The sequence below is a fragment of the Lepidochelys olivacea genome, assembly GCF_965140295.1.
Source record: "Lepidochelys olivacea isolate rLepOli2 genome assembly, chromosome: 4".
NCBI lineage: Eukaryota > Metazoa > Chordata > Testudines > Cheloniidae > Lepidochelys > Lepidochelys olivacea.
In genome coordinates, this window is record NC_140414.1 from 23,444,236 (window position 1) to 23,462,929 (window position 18,694).

Consider the following 18,694-nt stretch of genomic DNA (forward strand, 5'->3'; position numbering starts at 1 on the left):
TGGGCAAGGAAATAGTCAGAGGACAACCACCTTAAAAGCAAGCACATTGCTTTTGGGAGTTTTCCAAATAAACCTCATGTCTAAATATACCTTGAAAAGTTAAATTTACATTGACATCTTTAATATGTTTCACTGATGATTCCTTACTCCCAGAGCTGAGTTTTAGCTCAATCTTCTCTGCACTACTCTGACATCATGGTGCCCTACACAAAAAGCTAGTTCTGGCAAGAGACTTACTATCACCCTGCCCCAGCCTTCTTGATAAATGCCTGCTGCGCAAACACCCAGAGACTTTCCCATTTTTCAGGAAGACCAGCATACTCAGAAGATGCTTCTGCGTATTCAGTACAACCCACTGAAAGATTAAAAAGCCAATCAACAAAAATGAGCTATTTTAGGACGGTGAGGGGAGGTTTTGTTAGTTTATCTGTAGACATTAGTTGTAAGTTTGTTCCTTCAGGATTTGTTTCTTGTATTTTATGTATCACTGAGCAATGTAAATGTGCTATCCCCAGATCAAAGTGCAACCTGAATAAACATCTGCTCCTAGATGACAGGCAATGGTAACAAGCTTAAACAAGTGGCACCAAAATCTCATTGCTATTTCTATTAGAAAACATGGAGGGTCATAAACCCTTTCACATAGAGCTTGATGCTGGCAAGTGCACTGCTGATTTAGCCCCGCTGCCCTACCAACAGGACACAAAGGATGCAACAGAGCAGAAGTGGTGGAAAGCAGGAGGTGACGCTCATATGGGACTGACTTTATATTGGTAAGAAATATTTCGTAAAATAGGGACACAAGTATCCAACCTCATTGTTAATTCTAGTGGGATTTTTTTCATTTGCATTCACTTTAGGAGGGATATAATTAAGGAGTTTAGGTCCCAAAACTGGCAGTCTGCATGAGGTCATAATCCATTTTTCTTAGATTGCTTTTAGAAAAAAAGAAAATCCAAAGTTAATAGGCCTGTTTTGACAGCTCCACAGAAAAAGTATGAGCTCCTCTGCAGGCTCTACAGCAGGACTGTGATCAAGGTCTCCCAAAGGGAGGCACCAGACTAGCTCAGGGGGTGCATAAGAACTGTGGGAGGGTGGGAAAAAAAACGCACCACTCTAGATCTACACACACCTCTGTGCTTGTGATAGCTGGCTCCTTAAAAGCCTTCTCACCCTGCTCCTGCAGCAGCCCCTGGGAACAGGTCATGTGTAAGAGGAGCAGCTCACGAGCCCAACCTTCTCTTCTCCTAGCAGGCAGCCCAGGCTGACACAGCGACCACTGGGGGCCCACACTGAGTAGCTTAGGGCTACTGTGGCCCAATCTCACTTCCAATGAAGTCAATGGAAACACACCCATTAATTTCAATAGGAGTTAGATCCAGCCCGGGGGCAGTGGTGGGAAATTGGTGGGAAAAAACTGAAATAAAACAAAATAAATAAAATGGAAATAAAAAGGCGAAACGGTGGCAATTGGAGTCAGAATGCAGAGCAAGAAACGATGACACTGGGAAAATTGGTGGGACACCAGTCCACCAGCCTATTGCAAATGGATGCTCCAACGGGAATGGGAACTACTGAGATCAACTGCTCCCCTGTGCTCACATCTTCCATGTACAATAGCATCAAATATTTAAAAAGCCAAGTTACTTTCCCCTGCATTTTTGGTCAAGATGAAAGTATTTGCTCTACAGGCAAGGGACAAAGACAAGAGAAAGAATTAAACAGTAAGATGACAGACACGTCAACAGAGTTCCACAACCCCCTTGAAACAACATTATCCTAGTGAAAAATCCCCTCCCCCAGGAGGATATACACAAGACTAAAAAATTATATAAGTTTAGTAAAAATGTACAATAAAAAAATACAACTTCATTGTTACTAATAGCCCTTAAAGAAACATGATGTTCTTACAAACATGATATAAAAACCTCACCTTCAATACTTGTCAATGTTTCCAGTTTGTTTTTCTGAAGACAGCCGCTTTCCCCTTCTCTGTCTATCCCCTGAGCACCACTCTTGTTTTTCCTTCCTTCCTTCCTAATTGGAAGGCTCACTGTTTACATTTACTTAAAACTTTAGGAAGCTAAAAGCTAGAAGTTGTAAGATCCTCCCAGTCAGCTTAAAAAATATCAGCAAGCACACGTGCCACACCCTCTCTGTGAGTGAAGGCCAAAGACTCTCTCAGCTGGCAAAGCTTGGTGAACACATCTTTAAAAACACTTTTCCCCTTTTCAGAGCAGGAGTTCCACCTATCAGTGATGCTTTTCTTGCATGGACTGGGAGAAAGAAGTCCTGATTCTAGCACATTGGTTTAAAAGAAAAATGAAGTTGAAATACAAATCTTTTCAAAAAAACTAAATTAATTGTCAATTTTGTGTTTCTGTTCCAATACTGCAGTGGAAACAGACTTAGCAGAAATTATAAAATGGCATGTTCTTACATGTAAATTTCTTGCTATGGTCCTGGTCTTAGCTAATTTCCACTCTTTCATATATTATTAGTGAAAATTTAATATGGTTTTGTGCAAGGCTTTTTTTTGGGGGGGGGGTGTTAAGTTGTATAAATACAATTAATAAACTTCCCAACTAGAAGTTTAAGACCAAATTTTCAGAGAGTGGCGAAAGGAAAGCAGAAGCTACTTTCTTTCAGAAAAACATGGAAACCGGGAAAAGACAGAAATACTACTTAAACTGAAAATCAGGTGCAGCAGTAAGGAACAGAAAGCAAAGCCAGATAAGAAAAGGGTTGTAATTCATATCACATGCAGCTTATATGGATAAAAAGTTAAAAGGAACCTTGCAGAGATAGTTGTGTCTTTTCATGGGCCACTCAAGGCCTCAATCCTGCAAAGATTTATGTATAAAGTTCAGTATGTCATCAGACTTCACAGGACTGGGGCCTACGTGGCTCTCTCAGAAGTTGAAGAACCACCTATTTCCAAGCTCTACAGACTCCTTATCTTTCATATTTGTTTTAAGAGATAATTTACAGCATCTCCTAGATCTTATTTTTATATTTATGTTGGCAATACTCAACACTGAATGTATACATTGTCTCAGTGGTTCTCAAGCTTTTTTCATTTGCAGGACCCTAGAAGATTTCAAATGGCTTTGCGGACCCCTTTGGAAATCTACTGTCTGTATTATATATAGCTGAATTCTGTTCAGTCAGTTTTCAGACTAAGTCTTTCACGGACCCCTTAGATGTGGTCTGCAGACCACAGGCTGAGAACCACTGGTCTAGAAGAGCTGAAAGTACAAAATGGAGAGGGCAAAACCAAGCTGATTATTTCCTAAAGTAGAAAATCATTTCTCGTTATGTTTGTTTATATTTATAGACATTTCTATGAAAGTAAGCACCTATACATGGACACACCATGCAATTTCATTAAAGGGGCACTGTAAGCTTTAAAAAGTCACATTTCTGTCTGAAAATATTGTCTGCAACAAGTAATATTTACAATTACAATAAATGGAAAAGATTAGAGGAAAAAATAATTTACTTTCTTTTTTCAGTTCATTCACTTTACACATTTGCTAGCACTTTCTGCATACTGAATCTGTCAGTCCATTCTGTCTGTGAGGACTTTTTCCACAGAGCATCAGGGAAAAGAAAAGCATCTTAAGAAAAAACAGAAGGTGAACTTATACAAACATAAAAACTGGCAGGGGTACTCCAGGACAGGTGCAAAGACTTTAAGCTATTTTTTAAACTCTAAGACTTCAAGTTGATTGTGTCCCTGCAACTGCTACACAGCATAGGATTTAAAAATAAGGAAGTGTGACCCAACATACCTGCTGATGAACTACATCAGTATACATTTATTGACCTAATTCATTCCCACTGTCTCAGAGACCTCATTCCAGGCTTTAGCCAAAAAAGCCAATGTTATTAATAAGATGCAATTTCCTTCTTACACACGATTGTGTGTTTAACATAATTTCAAAATACTTAGAGTCTTGGATAGCTTTTTTTGAATTGCATAAAAATAAATACTGTATTATCGATATCTGATCTGTTTAGTTTTTATTAGCAATTTTAAAGCTTATTAGCATGCAGATACTTTCACAGCTAGCAATCTGAATGACTGAGGTCTGATATAAAAAACAAAAACATGCAGTTGTGGTATACCATCTTAAGCAGCTACATATTAGCTATAAGTTCTTTTAAACTTGTAAATTCTGAAATTCGATGCACTTCACGTAGCATCAAAAGCTACAGTAAATGAACAGCACGATTTGTATTCAGTATTGCCATTTCATTCCACAGCCCTTGAAAAACAGTACAGCAAAACAAGTCATAAAGAAGTACAACCTGCAATGACTGGCGACACTTGAGTTGTCTGTCCTGTAACCGCTTTGCTATTAATTGGTTTTGCAAAGATCAGCTTGGTGATTACTGGACCAGAAGTTGGTGTTCGGGTCTTCTTAGCAATCTGAAAGAGGGACATAGAGAGAGAGAGAAAAGAATTTTAAAATAACCTCATACTGTTGGGATTTGAAATACAATTTTGCAAGGTTCCTAATAAAGGGGAGGGGACAACACTTATATAGTTGAGCAGAAGTGATTCATCCATAATATTCTGCTGTTGTTTCCCTCCCATTCCAACCCCAATTTTTCCCTAGGGAGAGAATTAGGTTGTCATTGGTGCCATTTGGTCAGCCAGAGAAGTAAACAAAGGTGCAGCATAGCAAAACTATTTCTTTTCCAGATAGAGTAAATCTCTTCCAAAATATGTCTGGTCATAAAAGACCCTCGGGCAGAAGTCCTAAAATTGTTTCCACGCTCACCCAGAGTTTTATTTAAGAAGTTGAAGCATATTTGCGGATACAGAAGTGAGATTTTTAAAAAGTTATAACATTTCAAACAAGGTATTTATTCCTAGTCTGAGTCACTGAAGGAAACTGTGTTTTGGAAGTGTTGGTCCATGTATCCCAACCTGGCAGCACACTTCTACGGCACAGCTGGTGATAGAGAAACCATGTTCAGCATCTGTTGTAAGAAAATGCTATCAATCCCTGGGAACTCTTGACACTTACTTTTAAATAGCTGCAAATTTCTGGACACAGAAACAAAGGGTACTTTTTTCCTGCAGCGAACCTTCCATACCTGTGAAGACTGATTCAAGTCTTCGAAAATATGGCTTGATAAGAGACAGGTAATTTTAGTTGGTTGAGGGAGCTCAGGTCCAACCTAAGATTTATAAACAAGCCTTTCATCTCCCCATCCAATTTATGGAAATCAAAACCTGACCTCCTCAATAGAGCACTAGGTTGTGTTAGTGATCAAATCTGATACCGGTATCCAGCGGGCAAAGAGTTGTGGGTTACTGATTTAGAATTAAGGTATCTTTTTCCAGTAACTAGGATATATTTTAATTTGTTGGCCACAAAAGCTCCCTGCAGCTGTCTGTTACCAGTCAGCAGGTATAAATTGAGGCCCACGGCCTCAGTATGCTAGATATGGAAGTAGGGATGGCTCTACCTTTAGCTTCTGGGCATTGTGTGGGGGCAAGGGTCAGAAGGGCCTATACTCTAAATGAATAGAAGGGGAATTGTGGGGGGGATATGAGGACCCTTTGGAGGAAGAATGGGCTGGTTGCTGGTCCCCAAATACCAACAGGCAGATTGGGTGATAGTGGGAGAGCAGACCACATCTCTGTCCAGTTGTCCCTTAAGTTACAAGGTCATGGTCTAGTTCCTCCTTAGCCTCCCGCCACCGCCCCCCTCCTCCATTTCTGCCAGTGGGATAAAAGAAGCCTACAATCTCACCTTGGGATGAGAAAACATACAAACAGGATGTTCAAAGCCCCTTGGATCTTTCAGCCCACCCCCAAATAGTCATGCAGTGGAAAGAGGCAATGAAGCTGGAGTGTGTCAGTGGTGAAACACCTTGCGGTAAGAATGCCATTTCCATCTTTAAGAATATCCCCTCCTAATTATGTGTTTTTGGAAGTGAGCCAACTTGACTGGAGAAAAATTTTGGCTCACCTACTGTGGCACTCTGACCAAAAGTCAGCCCTGACAATGACCAGTGTGGTAGATTAGAAGTTTATTTTTCCCACTCAGCACCACCAGATTTACACCAGTGTAATTCCAATGACTTGAACAGAGTTGTCACGCCATAAAACTGACAGCAGAGTAGAGAATCAGGCCCTAAACTTGGGATCAAAACCATAATTACATTTCACTCTAGAGTAACCTATGGAGAATAGAATCTGTGAACAATGCAAGAATTTGGATTTGTAACTTATGATTTTATATAGCCACAGTAAAGAGGCTGTTCAGAGGAAGTTATTGCCAAGTGGGCTAGTTTCTGTGATCTCCTATAGAAAACCCTAGTTATATTAATCACTGACTAAAAGCATTCATGATGTTTTGTTTTTAAGAAATGCTGCAGTTTTAAAATTGATCTGCCATCAGCACACCATCAGCTCAGAGACCTTCAAACAAGAACTGGCAGTTGGGTCATTTCAGATCACAGCAGTGTACTCTGTGATACGAGTTATACAGCCAGCACCACTGGAGGAGTCAGGGCTCACATCTAGTGATGGCTGTGGGAGGCATTAGGCCTGTAACTGCCTGGAGGATCATCCTAGCACGTTGGCTGCCGTCCTTTTCAAGGCATTAAGTGTTACCATCTTAACAATGAAACCTCCCTAGTAAAACAAACCATGCCTCTGTCCTCCCTCAGCTGTACTCAGCCAACAGCAGCAAACATAAGATGGATTTAAAATCAGACACAGCTAGAAAACAGATCTAATTTAACAGAAACCATGCACTCCTCTGCACTGCAGTGCAAATTATTCCAGAGAGAAAAGCTCTACCTTATACAGTCTGTGAATCAAGTCCAGCTGTGGCCTGGAGATTTATTCTCCTCATATACTGTACATACTACTCTATGCCTCGGCACTGATTTTCTCTTCAGTTTCAGAAAGTACAGAACCAAAAGATCAAAATATCTTTTAAAAATGTGGAAAGAAAATATAATAGAGTATGCGTCTAAAGCCTTAAAATGGGGCAAAATTTACTATTAGCCCAAATGAAAGTTTGTTAGAACATAAGGAGACAGAAATTAGAAAACAGAAGTTTGAGAGAAAAAAATATTATTCGTACATTATATTTAATTGTTTGGAAAGAGCAGATCTCATCTACATTGCTCATACATTGCAGCGTATAATTGTGTAGCATGTAGGTTTAATGAAAGTTAAGAGTTAGCTCTAATAATAGATACTACCATGATGGGCAGATGTTTAAAATCCGAAAACACATTTATTTTAAAGAGATATTTTTCAGTAAAATTGCTTGAACAATTTAAAAAAGTCTCATAAATGCACACACACCTGTGACGACAAATATCCATCTACTAATAACCCCCTGAAATTGTCTCTGCCCTGTCAGAAATCAGTCTCACCTGCTGTGGACTATTACTGTAATTCAGTCACTGTTACTCTCTGAAGCGACAAGTGATGTCAAAAAGCCAAGCTAGTTCAGCATACAATCCACATCTGGCAGGAACACCTTTGTTTGAGATGACATTTGTTATTACTAATGAATAGCGATTAACCTTGTTTTAAAGCCCTGCCATATATCAGGCTGCTGCTCACGTGAAATATTTTAGGAACACTCAAACTAGAGTTTTGGTGGTTGTTGTTTTTTGCGAAGTAGGAGGTTACAAGCCTGGGTGATGAGGAGATCAGGTCAGGAGATCAGGAGAGGGGGGAACAGGAGGGGATAACTGCTGCAGAAACAGATTGCAACTAATTCTATTTACTTGTGTCTAACAAGAATGTCAATTTTACTCAGCAGCTGCCCAGAGCTCCCAGGTTCTGCAGCTCTAGAGCAGCCCTGCCATGCGGACTTCCCCAGACCAGGAATGAAAGAGCTTCCAGACTCCTGGGACAGTGGGCATCCCAAATACCCAGCTGGCCCAGCAGTCTGGAAGTCCTGGGGTCCCCAGTCCGGGGCAGCCGCGTGGGGGGCTGCCCTGGAGCTGCAGATCCTGGAACTCGGGAGCCCATCCCAGAGCTTCCATACTCCCTGAGGCGGAGCTGGGAATTGAACCCTGGTCAGAGCTGAGGCTTCCAGGGCCTCCAGCTCCACAGCAGGCAGGGAACCAGGCAGGTTTCTGACAGAACCCTGCCTCTGATTCATCTAAGGTTAATCAAACCCAACTTGCTTTCGCAAGAAATTTCAAGTTTGATGAACTAGTATTTTCCGGTGAAGTTTCTGACCAGCCCTACTAGTTTCTTTGAATTGGAGTGTGAAGAATCTTCCCCGCAAGCAGCTCTCCCCGAAGGAAATGTAATGTGGCAATTTCACAAGAGAAATGCACACAGCCCTCCGCTCCTGAGAGAATACAAACAGGCTGCTTTGCAAGTGTCTTTATTTATAGTAAGGGTAAAATTCTGCCCTGGGATGTGCACTCACAGCTCAGTGGGAACAGCATGCATGTATCTAAAGGCAGATTTTGCCCTTATCTGTTAGATTAGAATATGCTTATACAAGAATATGCTCGATGATTCTGACCTATACGTGCAAATACAACTAACCTATACACAGTATTCTCTCAGATCAAATCTGGAGGCGTCAGAGAGCAAAGGTGAAGAGAGGTACCACAGCCATTTTTCAGGAAAGATGATTGAGCTTGAAGAAACAGGTTCAGGGAGCAGGGTTTGGAACAGGGACGGGGAGGAGAGAATGGTGGTTTTTAATTTGAAGAGCAGATACCCTTGAGGTGGCTTAAAAGATTTGCTTTGCCAAAATAGCCCTGGCACAGGAGCCTGAAATTTCTATTGCAATCTATTGGCTCTACCAGTTATCACAGCAAGACAAATTCATTTAGGCTAACTTAGCAATTGGAGTGGAGATCGGTCTGGGCATAAGATTAGAAAGAGGCATAAGTAAGGCCAGATCTGCACTCAAAACTTTTGCTAGTATAGTAATGGGGGCTGGGGTGTGATTTTTTTATTATATTTTTATGCTGGCAAAAGCCCTGGTATAGATGCATTTATCAAAAGAGTCCTTTTGCTCGTACAGTTTATTTCAGCTAGAGAACTGGTATAAGTTAGATCATCAAAAGCTCTCTTTTGCCAGTGTAAGTTGCTTCTACACTAGGAAGATTTGCTGGTATAGCTATACCAGCAAACCTTTCCTCACATAGTCAAGGCCCAAGTTTATAAGGCATTTTACTCTCAGTAGTATTGCAGATTCAATATAGCACTAAGAGAGGGACCTGGATTCTATAGAATGTTTTATTAAATTCCAATTAGTTTTGCCTTTTCCAAAGTAATGGGATTGTACCAGTTACTTAAGGTCCAAACTGGAAGACAATGGGGCTGTACTGGTGTAACTGAAGGTCTAACACAGGGGTGGGCAAACTTTTTGGCCCAAGGGCCACATCGGGGTGCAAAACTGGAGGGCCGGGTAGGGAAGGCTGTACCTCCCCAAACAGCCTGGCCCCTGCCCCCTATCCGCTCCCTTCCACTTCCCGCCCCTGACTCCCCCCCACCGCCCTCTATCTACACCCCTGCCCCCTGACAGGCCCCCCAGGACCCCACCCCCTATCTAACCCCCCCCTGCTCCCTGTCCCCAGATTGCCCCTACTCCCCCATCCACATCCCCTCCCCCTGACAGGCCCCCCGGGACTTCCACACCCTATCCAACCCCCCATGTTCCCCATCCCCTGACCCCCCCCCAGAACTCTGCCCTACCCTGCTTCCTGTCCCCCGACTGCCCCCCGGAACTCCCTGCCCCTTATCCAACCCCCCCCACTCCCCACCCCCTTGCCATGCTGCTCAGAGCAGCAGGAGCTCGCAGCCCCACCGCCCGGACGGAGCCAGCTGCCTGTGCGGCTGTGTGGCTGCGGGGAACGGGGGACAGCAGGGGAGGGTCTGGGGGCTAGCCTCCCTGGCTGGGAGCTGAAGGGCCAGGCAGGACGGTCCCGTAGGCTGGATGTGGCCCGCGGAACGTAGTTTGCCCACCTCTGGTCTAACATGACCTGCAAAACTTTTAATACTGATGATGATGTATGCTAAGAACACAGTTAGATTCTCAGATCCTAGGCTAATTTTAATCAATTCACTTTTCAGAGTCAAACAGCATTTTAAATAAATAAATAAGATAAATTATGAGCTCTTCACAAAGCCTTCCATTGGAGGATCTCAAATGGTTTTACAAATCAATTAATTAAGCCTCACAAAATCCTTGAGGTAGGGGAGTAGCATCACCATTTAACACATGGGGGAACTGAGAAGTTAATCAGAGCCAGAAAGAGAACCTGGATCTCCTGACTCCCTCTGTCACCATTAATCTCCTAGATCAGGATTATCAAACTTTGTAAGTGTGGACAAGATCTTAATAGTGAGATTATCTTTCCCTCACAGAACACCTTCCCTCACATTCATGATCTTGTGGATCATGGATTTCTCTCCCATTTGCAATGACATAACATCCCTGTGATACCTACAGGAATTTCTTACAAGGAAAAAGCAGTATTAGGGAAGTGGTTTGTTGTCTTTGTTGCAATAAGTGCTTTGTTGTTTTTAAAACAGTTAGTCACACTGCTGACTCTTGGTCTGCATTTTTTTCTCCCCAATCCCATCCATTCCCCTCCTCTATATCCCTTGCTTTCCTGTGCTTCCTTGTTTGCCACCTGGTCTTCTTCTCCTCCAGAATGCTTCCCCTATCACTGGTTCGCCTTTGACACTACTACATAAACTTCTCTGAAGAACCAGCTGAAAAAAGACCCAGCATCACATGATCAGCCCTTTTCATTGAGAAACTGACACAGTAGACCACTTTACCCACACTAAGCAATAATCTACCCTTATGGATCTCTTACATATTAAACATGCCTGCAGATGGCATAGCTTTACGGGTGTGTGTGTTTTTTTAATCAAAAACATTAATTGTAGCTTTTGAAAAGCCAAATGCAAACAGTTTCATCTGTTTTATAAAAGAAACCAAAGGGGAAGAGCAAGTTTGTTTTGTAGAGCAGTGATTCTTAAAGCCTTGCAATCAGACATAAATCAATTAATCAGGAAAATCTTCAGGATTCCTTAAGGCAAGAAAATAGCGGAGGACAATCGGAAAGAATCACAGCCTTTCATGTCACAGATGCCACGGGCAAGAGGAAAATCATAAATGCTACAACCTGAGAGTGCAACGTAACTTATGCATTTTTTCCTTTAGCTTTTTTTTAAACTGCCAGCATCAGCCCTACAACTCAAGCCAAATGGCAGGAATTGATCCATTTTTAAATGTTCCTGTGCCGAGTCAGGAGTCACAGCCTCTTTTAAAGATATTCTGCCAACCTTAACATTAACAATGGAAGTAAAAAAGAAATCAGTAGGGAACAGTCAAACATTAAAAATCAACATTAGTCAGGAATTTGATCTTCAGCTTTGATGTGGCTACAAGCACTGAGCAATATGAGAAAAGACTGCACTGGAAAATAACACCGAGATTGTATGGTGCTTTAAAATACATAGTCTCAAATGTTCTGCATGCTATAGTTTGGGTTTGCTTCCTGTGAAATATCCATTTGGGAGTTTAGCACTCTATTTTGTTTGCTTATGGCTCCATCATTTCACAAGCACAGCAAGTATTCTGGTTTTTATATAGACTGTTAGTTTTATTCTCCCATCCCCAGCTAACGTTTGTGGGAAGATCTTTTTTCCAGATTCAGCCTGGGTGTGCTTTAGAAATTTAAACAGCAATCAGGAAGAAAGAAAAGAAATAAACTTAATATCCATGCAGAGTTCACTCTTCCTAAAGGTATATGGGATTAACTGAATCACACTCAGTGAAGAATTCTCTCCACTGCAATAAATTCTGATGGCACAGACACATACTCTGCGATAAACCTTAATCTCCCAAAAGGTAGTTGGATGTAAAGAATGTATAATTTAAATACATTCAGCTATGACTGGATACACTAGAAGAAATATTCTATATATACTCACAGTGAATTCTGAGGGTTGCATGTGCACACACATGCAAACACATTTCTATCAACAAAAACGAACCTTCCATATGGGAACAGTTTTCGTTTTAAAACAAAAAAGGTTTATTTTTAAAAAAGTTTCATTAATACAACCCCTTTTACCTGTACTGTTTTTAACTGCTGGGTCTGTAATACAGAAGACTGGGCTGCAGTATTGATCAGCTGACTTCCTGGCGTCAAAGAGGAGACTCCAACGACAGGCTTCATCTCTGGCCTCCCTCCAATAGTAACTACTTTGATCTGCTGGGCTGGTACCTTGGAGTCTCCTGCCTGAGCCTGAATTGTGGCCTTCTGAGTCTGGGGTAGCTGGTTGTGGGGTAGCGCTAAGACAATTGGCTGGCCAGACTTTCCCAAAGTTGTCACAATTAGCTTTTGCCCTTCTTGTTTAATAGTTTGATTGCCAAGTTTAAGATCAGTGGCCTTGTTCAGAATAATCTGATTGGCTGAGATCGTGACAGGAGTCTGAGCACCAAGTTTATGGAGGCCACTTTGCAAGGTAGGTTTTACTGTTGCATTAGTGTCAGTTTTTGTAATTGTGGTATTCACTGTAACTTGACTTGAGTGATTGCTGGGCACGGTAGCTGGTTCTGTGGTGGCTGTGGTTGTAGTTGCAGAGTCACTGGCTGAGCTTATGTTCACTATTTCTTCCAGTTCTGTTTCCATAGGAATAGCCTCTCCCATAGGCGATGCCACAATAACAGCCTCAATGCTATCATCTTCCATCAGAGTTATGCCAGTGTCCATTATCTCCTCAGGGAGTAAGCTGTTCACCTCTGGTGACACCACCTCCATTGCAGATGTTCCGGCAGTAAGGCAACGACCCGGCACTGCAACTATATTAAAAAAAAAAAGTAATAAAAGGTCAATTAGTAGGTCATAAATTATTAATCTCCATGACAACATACATTTCTGCAAAGCTTCAGGAATAGTATTACCATAGAGGAAAACATAAGTGCACAAATACTGGAGGTGGAGGAATTTTAGTGGAACTATATTTTCTTGTGAAATTTATCCTTGATTCTTTAATACATTTACTTGAATTTCCTTTTAATCCTAATTTAGATCAGACCTCCTCCAGCAGCATTGCAATACACCCACATCTCCTTGGGCCAGAGAAAGCCAGGGATTAAAATGTAAGAGTTCATGAATGGTTTTAGTGGTCACACATGCCAACATTCATTACCAAGCTGTCATTCCATGGAGTTGTTTGAAGTGGTGAATGTGCTAATAATTAGTTCACTTGTTTACGAGTATTAATTTCAGTGATCTCAGCAACAGCACATGGGAAAGCAGAGCTATTTTAGTGACAAACTTAGTTACCTATTGAACTTGATCACCAACCCATTTGAGAACCAAGCCAATAGTGCTGCTTTTCAAAGCCATGGATGATTTCATGCTTCGGTTGTCCCACGGGGTGGGGGTGGGAGGGAAAGCACAGCTCACTTGTTCTATACTTATTAGAAAAGAAAGAGCCTCAAATTGTGACTGTAATATAAAACATCCAGTGAATAAATGAACTAATCTGCAGGACACAGCAGGGTGGGCTGAATTGATTAGAAAGAAAAGCTAGCTTAAAAACAGAATTAGCAGTGGGTTCTATACATGGGAATCTCAACTTGAAAAACCTTGAAGAAGGGAAAATGAAAATGGCTGAATCTCCTGTAAATATGATACGGAAGCATGAATATTGGACTTCCCATTAAAAAGGTAACATTTTATCAGTCAACAATGATCAGCATTTTAAAATACTTCCTTCACCATTTGCCTCCTTCCATTAGCTTATTTCTTTCACCTTGTAGTGGGTGGGCACACTATGTACCCTCTTATCATTTACAACATTCACCCTGAACCTCAGGGTGTAGCAACCGTAACACCTTGCCCTCGCAAACCTGCGTTTGCACGTTGCAGAGCAAAGTTCAGTGGTGCCGTTTTTACAGCACAGCCATTCATAATTAATGGATTACTGCTGTGGATAGTTTAAAATGCATGGATTAAATGCTGAGGTTGCATTTATTGATAACAATGCCATTGTGTGTCTGAATTTGCACCATTTATGATCAACAACCACACTGACCATAGAATAGCTGTAGAGTATTCACCCAGGAAGTACAGAAGATAGGGAAAAACTGCAGTATGTTATATAATTGATATGCTGACAGGCTGATGATGAAAGCAATTACTGTAACAGGGTCAGAGGTTCCCACTAGTTTCCGTTTATTTTTGTTCATTAGAATATTGTAAGAAAACTATACAAGAAAAAGATGATTAACAAAACATTTTTATGGTGCAGTTCAGAACTTACATGTCATTAACAAAGAGTTTTGCACCAAATACACTTGAAGAATTGAGAATCTTGGGGCAGGTTTACACTACAGATTTACAGTGACTCAGCTGCACAGGTGCAGCTGCGCTGCTGTAGCGCTTCTGGTGAAGACACTCTAAACCGACAGGAGAGAGCTCTCCTGTCAGCTTAATAATTCCACCTCCGTGAGAGGTGGTAGCTATGATGGTGGGAGAAGCTCTCCCGCCGACATAGCACTGTATACACCGGCGCCTAGGTCTGTATAATTACGTCATTCAGGGGTGTGAATAATCCACACCCCTGAGCGATGTAGTTATATCGCAGTAATTTTGTAGTGTAGACCAGAGTTTGGTATTAATTACTTGAGCCAAGTTTTTTTTCTATAATAAATATGATGGGAAATTTGGGATATTTTCATCACAATACTTAGCATTAGAAATTTATTCACAAGGCACAATGGTCACAAGAGAACGTCACTCATTTTGGGGATTATGTTGAAAGATTGATATATACATTTATGTAGCTACTTTTAGGTTTATAAAAACTAGCTGCATGTCTGAAATTAACCAACTGCCTTTGGATTGATGTGAGGAAAATTATTTACTGGTGAAAATTGCATTAATAAATTAGTTTGAAATTACTTTGGCAAAGTCAAAGGAAATGGGGAAGGATCATAGATGTAATTAACTTTGGTATTTTAAAAATTTTGATTTTTTTTTTCGTTTAACTTGTGCAATTTGTTAGAAATTCATCATATATAGAGTAGTGAATGAGGATCAGGATTTAAATTTACTGAGAGGTTTTTATAGCCACATGTAAATACAAGAAGCCAGGCCATCTCCTTGTTTTTTGCATATAAGCAAGGCTCACGGCATTTATCCTTTTTCTCCTATTCCCCTCTCTCTCTTTCTCTTAAAGAGTCATTGCAGCCAAACATGGCAAGTTTGGGTACCTCCAAATATGGAAGTATATTTTATTGTATTAGGGTAGCACCTAGGGGCCCTAGTCCTGGACCAGGCCCCCATTGTGCTGGCGCTGTGGCTATAAAAACCTCTCAGTAAATTTAAATCCTGATCCTCATTCACTACTCTATATATGATGAATTTCTAACAAACTGATATAGCATTACTATAATTTGGTATATACTAACATTTTCACTGGTAAAAATGCAAACCAATAAAGGTAGACAGGATTCTTTTGATGAAAATTACAGGATCAACAGAATAAGCTAATTTCCTCTGTAGCACAAGTTAAATGAAAAAAAAAAATCAAAATTTTTAAAATACCAAAGTTAATTACATCTATGATCCTTCCCCATTTCCTTTGGCTTTGCCAAAGTAATTTCGAACTAATTTATTAATGCAATTTTCACAAGTAAATAATTTTCCTCACATCAATCCAAAGGCAGTTGGTTAATTTCAGACGTGCAGCTCGTTTTTATAAACCTAAAAGTAGCTACATAAATGTATATATCAATCTTTCAACATAATCCCCAAAATGAGTGACATTCTCTTGTGACCAGCAGAGCCATTGCCTTGTGCCAAATAAAATGTAACAGCTTTGCCAGATACAACAGCTGGTAGACCCTTAATGCTGAAAAAAAACAAACCCCTACTTCAACGCAGTGTGCAAATCCTACAGAAGCACTATTTAGAACGGTCTGGGCTGAGGGAATAATGTCAGCATATTGAGCAAAGTACCAAGAAACCCTTACAGAAGTAAGGGTTTCAGAATCCAAGCCCAAAACCAAGAAAATCTCAGCAAGACCTTTCCCTAACTAGGATATAACACTACCACAACCCCTCAAGAGTAAAAAACAAACCCAGGTGCATTGGGGCCACATCTGCTACTCATGTTCAGAGCAATACGATTCTAGGTTTTACACTAGCCATAAGCAGTGGGACAATACAATACAAGGTTAATTAGAAAAATAATCTTCTTGCAGGATGAGAAGAAAAGGTCATTAAAATCTTTCAGCTCCCAAGAGACAGAAATAGAAAATGAACTGCTCAGAAGTTCTACAACAACTCAAACATGCAGAGATCTCTGTATGTTGTTTGTGCCCTGTAAATCCAAGTCTTCCATAGCTCAATGAAGTTAATGGGAGACTTTCTGTTAACTTCAGTGGATTTAAGATGGTCTCTATTAAATTGGAAAGGAGGAGGACTATCCATGATTTCCTTCTTAGCATTTTGTTTTTTGGATTGATAGTGGACAACCTCATAGATATTGTTGTTCCCTGAAAGCCATTAAATAGCCTTTAAATAAGTCTCTGGAAAATATGTGTGTCCACTATCAGTGAAAGAAATAGAGCAGTATGGAGAACTCCCCTTACAGAGAGATAATGGAAGCATGTCATCCTTTTTTGTAAATGAAAAAACAGAAGAAAAATTAAAAATACTAAAATTTCAGCAGTCTGAAAAGCCCTACCAATTATAGGCTGTGGTCCGGTTTGGGGGTTGTTTGATTTTTTTATTTTTGTAAAATTGTGCGCAATCATTTAGAGCAAACAAAAAAAGTATGTAGAACTGTAATATGGTTAGAAGCATAAAACATGTTTCTTGGTAAATAATTAACTGAGATAACAAAACTGCAGTTAATGAATTTCTGAGAACTGAAGAGAGGCTGTAGCTCCAAAATCAGTGTTGGTGAGGTAAGACGGGAGGGAGAGGGTGAGAGGAAAAAAAAAGGCTCCTCCATGAGTTATGGTCTGCAGGACTCTTTTTTTAAGCTACTAATTTGGGCAGTGTGTGGTACTTAAATATTGAACCGATTGTTGCTGAATAAAATCTTCTGCGGAAGCATAGACAGAGCGCTATGGAAGATTATCTTCTTTACCAAAATAGTAAACCCATACACAAATGTAAAAATAATAAGATCCATGCAGGAAACAATAATAGCATTTACAAACTTATGTCCTGCTTTTGTTTTGAACAATATGCCAACAAAAGACATCAAACAAACAAACAAACAAAAAAAAACCACACAAAACAAAAACGGGATTTTTTGGAGTACAATTCAAATTCTAGTCAACAGCCATCAAGGTTATAGTGGTACATCTAGAAAGCGTACGAAAGAGAAAGCAGCCTAAATTCCTAACTTGGACCTGCAAAGGAAAAAGAAGTGGAATATAATTTTTTGTTTCCTTGTTATGTATAACAGAGGTCCTAATGGAAATGATTTTCATGTGTTTAAGATTTTTTATATTAGAAATTCAGGTCTTGTATACCCAGGAAGAGTTAATAGGTGAATTGAAAACTACTAAAGTTATGACATTAGAGATACCAAGGACGTAGACTGTTTAAAACTCGATTTCTCTTAACAACTTTCTAACAAGCGATAGAAAGAAAAATCTCTCTTTGTTAAGGATACAACATATTAATCCCTTCAATTAAGGGCTGCGGAAGCTCTGACTCCACTTGAGTCAATCAAGGAATGTGTCATCAAAAACAGAGAAGACAATTTACTTGGCATTCCTGATATTTTTAAGGAAAACAAGGAGAATATACAGCAAGGTAAGGTAAGAACAAGCCTTGTTTTCAAGACAAAAAAAAAAAAAAGATGAATAAGGATGTTCAGACTCTTCTTTTACAAACCACAAAGGAACAAGTAAAAACACAAATCCTTTTTCCCCTTCACAGGGGAAAAGAAGAGGGGATTAAGGGACAATAGACCAGTGGAATTAATTGTAACAAACAAATTAAAAACAGACCTGCAAGGCAGCTGGATTTTATGACCGATTCTGTTGAACGTATAATGCAAGAACAGAAAGGAACCCATTCAGATGTCACACTTTACCAAAGTTATTAAGATGGTATCACTGCTACAAGAGCCAAGTATCAAAGTTTTAGATTCTAAAATAATAATTAGGATTACAGTAAACTTCACTAAGAAAAAATTTCTCAACACAAACTATATAAAAATTGCATTTATACAAAGTACTGGGAAGCACCAATAAATGAACCCAAGATACTATACTATTACACAGTTCCTGCACTGACTTAAGGATCAAAAATTCCACCTCCATTTTTTTTTTATAATTCTTGAAACTATATCAACAGTAAACAATTAGGCCCAAGACAAAAGCAATAGTCAAACTAAAGCAGCGTCTGGCCAATGACTACACAGTTGAAACTACAGCCTACTGTTTCCTCGAGGCATAGCTTGAAACCAGAGATTTTGAATATTACAATAAGCTGCATTCAAACTGAAAAATACTTCCCCAAAATCTACTCATCAGTAGCAAGTGCGAACCATCGCCTGGCAAGTATGGCTAAGGCATCAATTTCTCCCTTAATGTAAAGTTTAATTTAAAAAATGAAGTTTTTAGCCCTTCCAAGCCAGCTCCAGGGCATCTATTGCAGCTTTGTGCTTTGCAAGGCAGTA

The 18,694-nt window shown here is 40.1% G+C and overlaps 1 protein-coding gene across 4 annotated transcripts in view; it reads right to left on the reverse strand.

Moving 5' to 3' along the window:
* LIN54 (lin-54 DREAM MuvB core complex component) overlaps positions 1-18,694 on the reverse strand; it is a 61,323-nt gene that overhangs the window by 19,074 nt on the left and 23,555 nt on the right. For 3 of the 4 annotated variants that reach the window (XM_084625498.1, XM_084625500.1, XM_084625497.1), the window contains exons 2-3: positions 12,109-12,839; positions 4,315-4,435 (exon numbers count right to left, since the gene is read on the reverse strand). In XM_084625498.1, coding sequence (XP_084481624.1) covers positions 4,315-4,435; positions 12,109-12,798 — 811 coding nt within the window. In that variant the 5' untranslated portion in view covers positions 12,799-12,839. Of the gene's footprint in view, positions 1-4,314; positions 4,436-12,108; positions 12,840-13,326; positions 13,431-18,694 lie in introns of those variants that run through there. The other variant, XM_084625499.1, reaches the window with a different exon arrangement.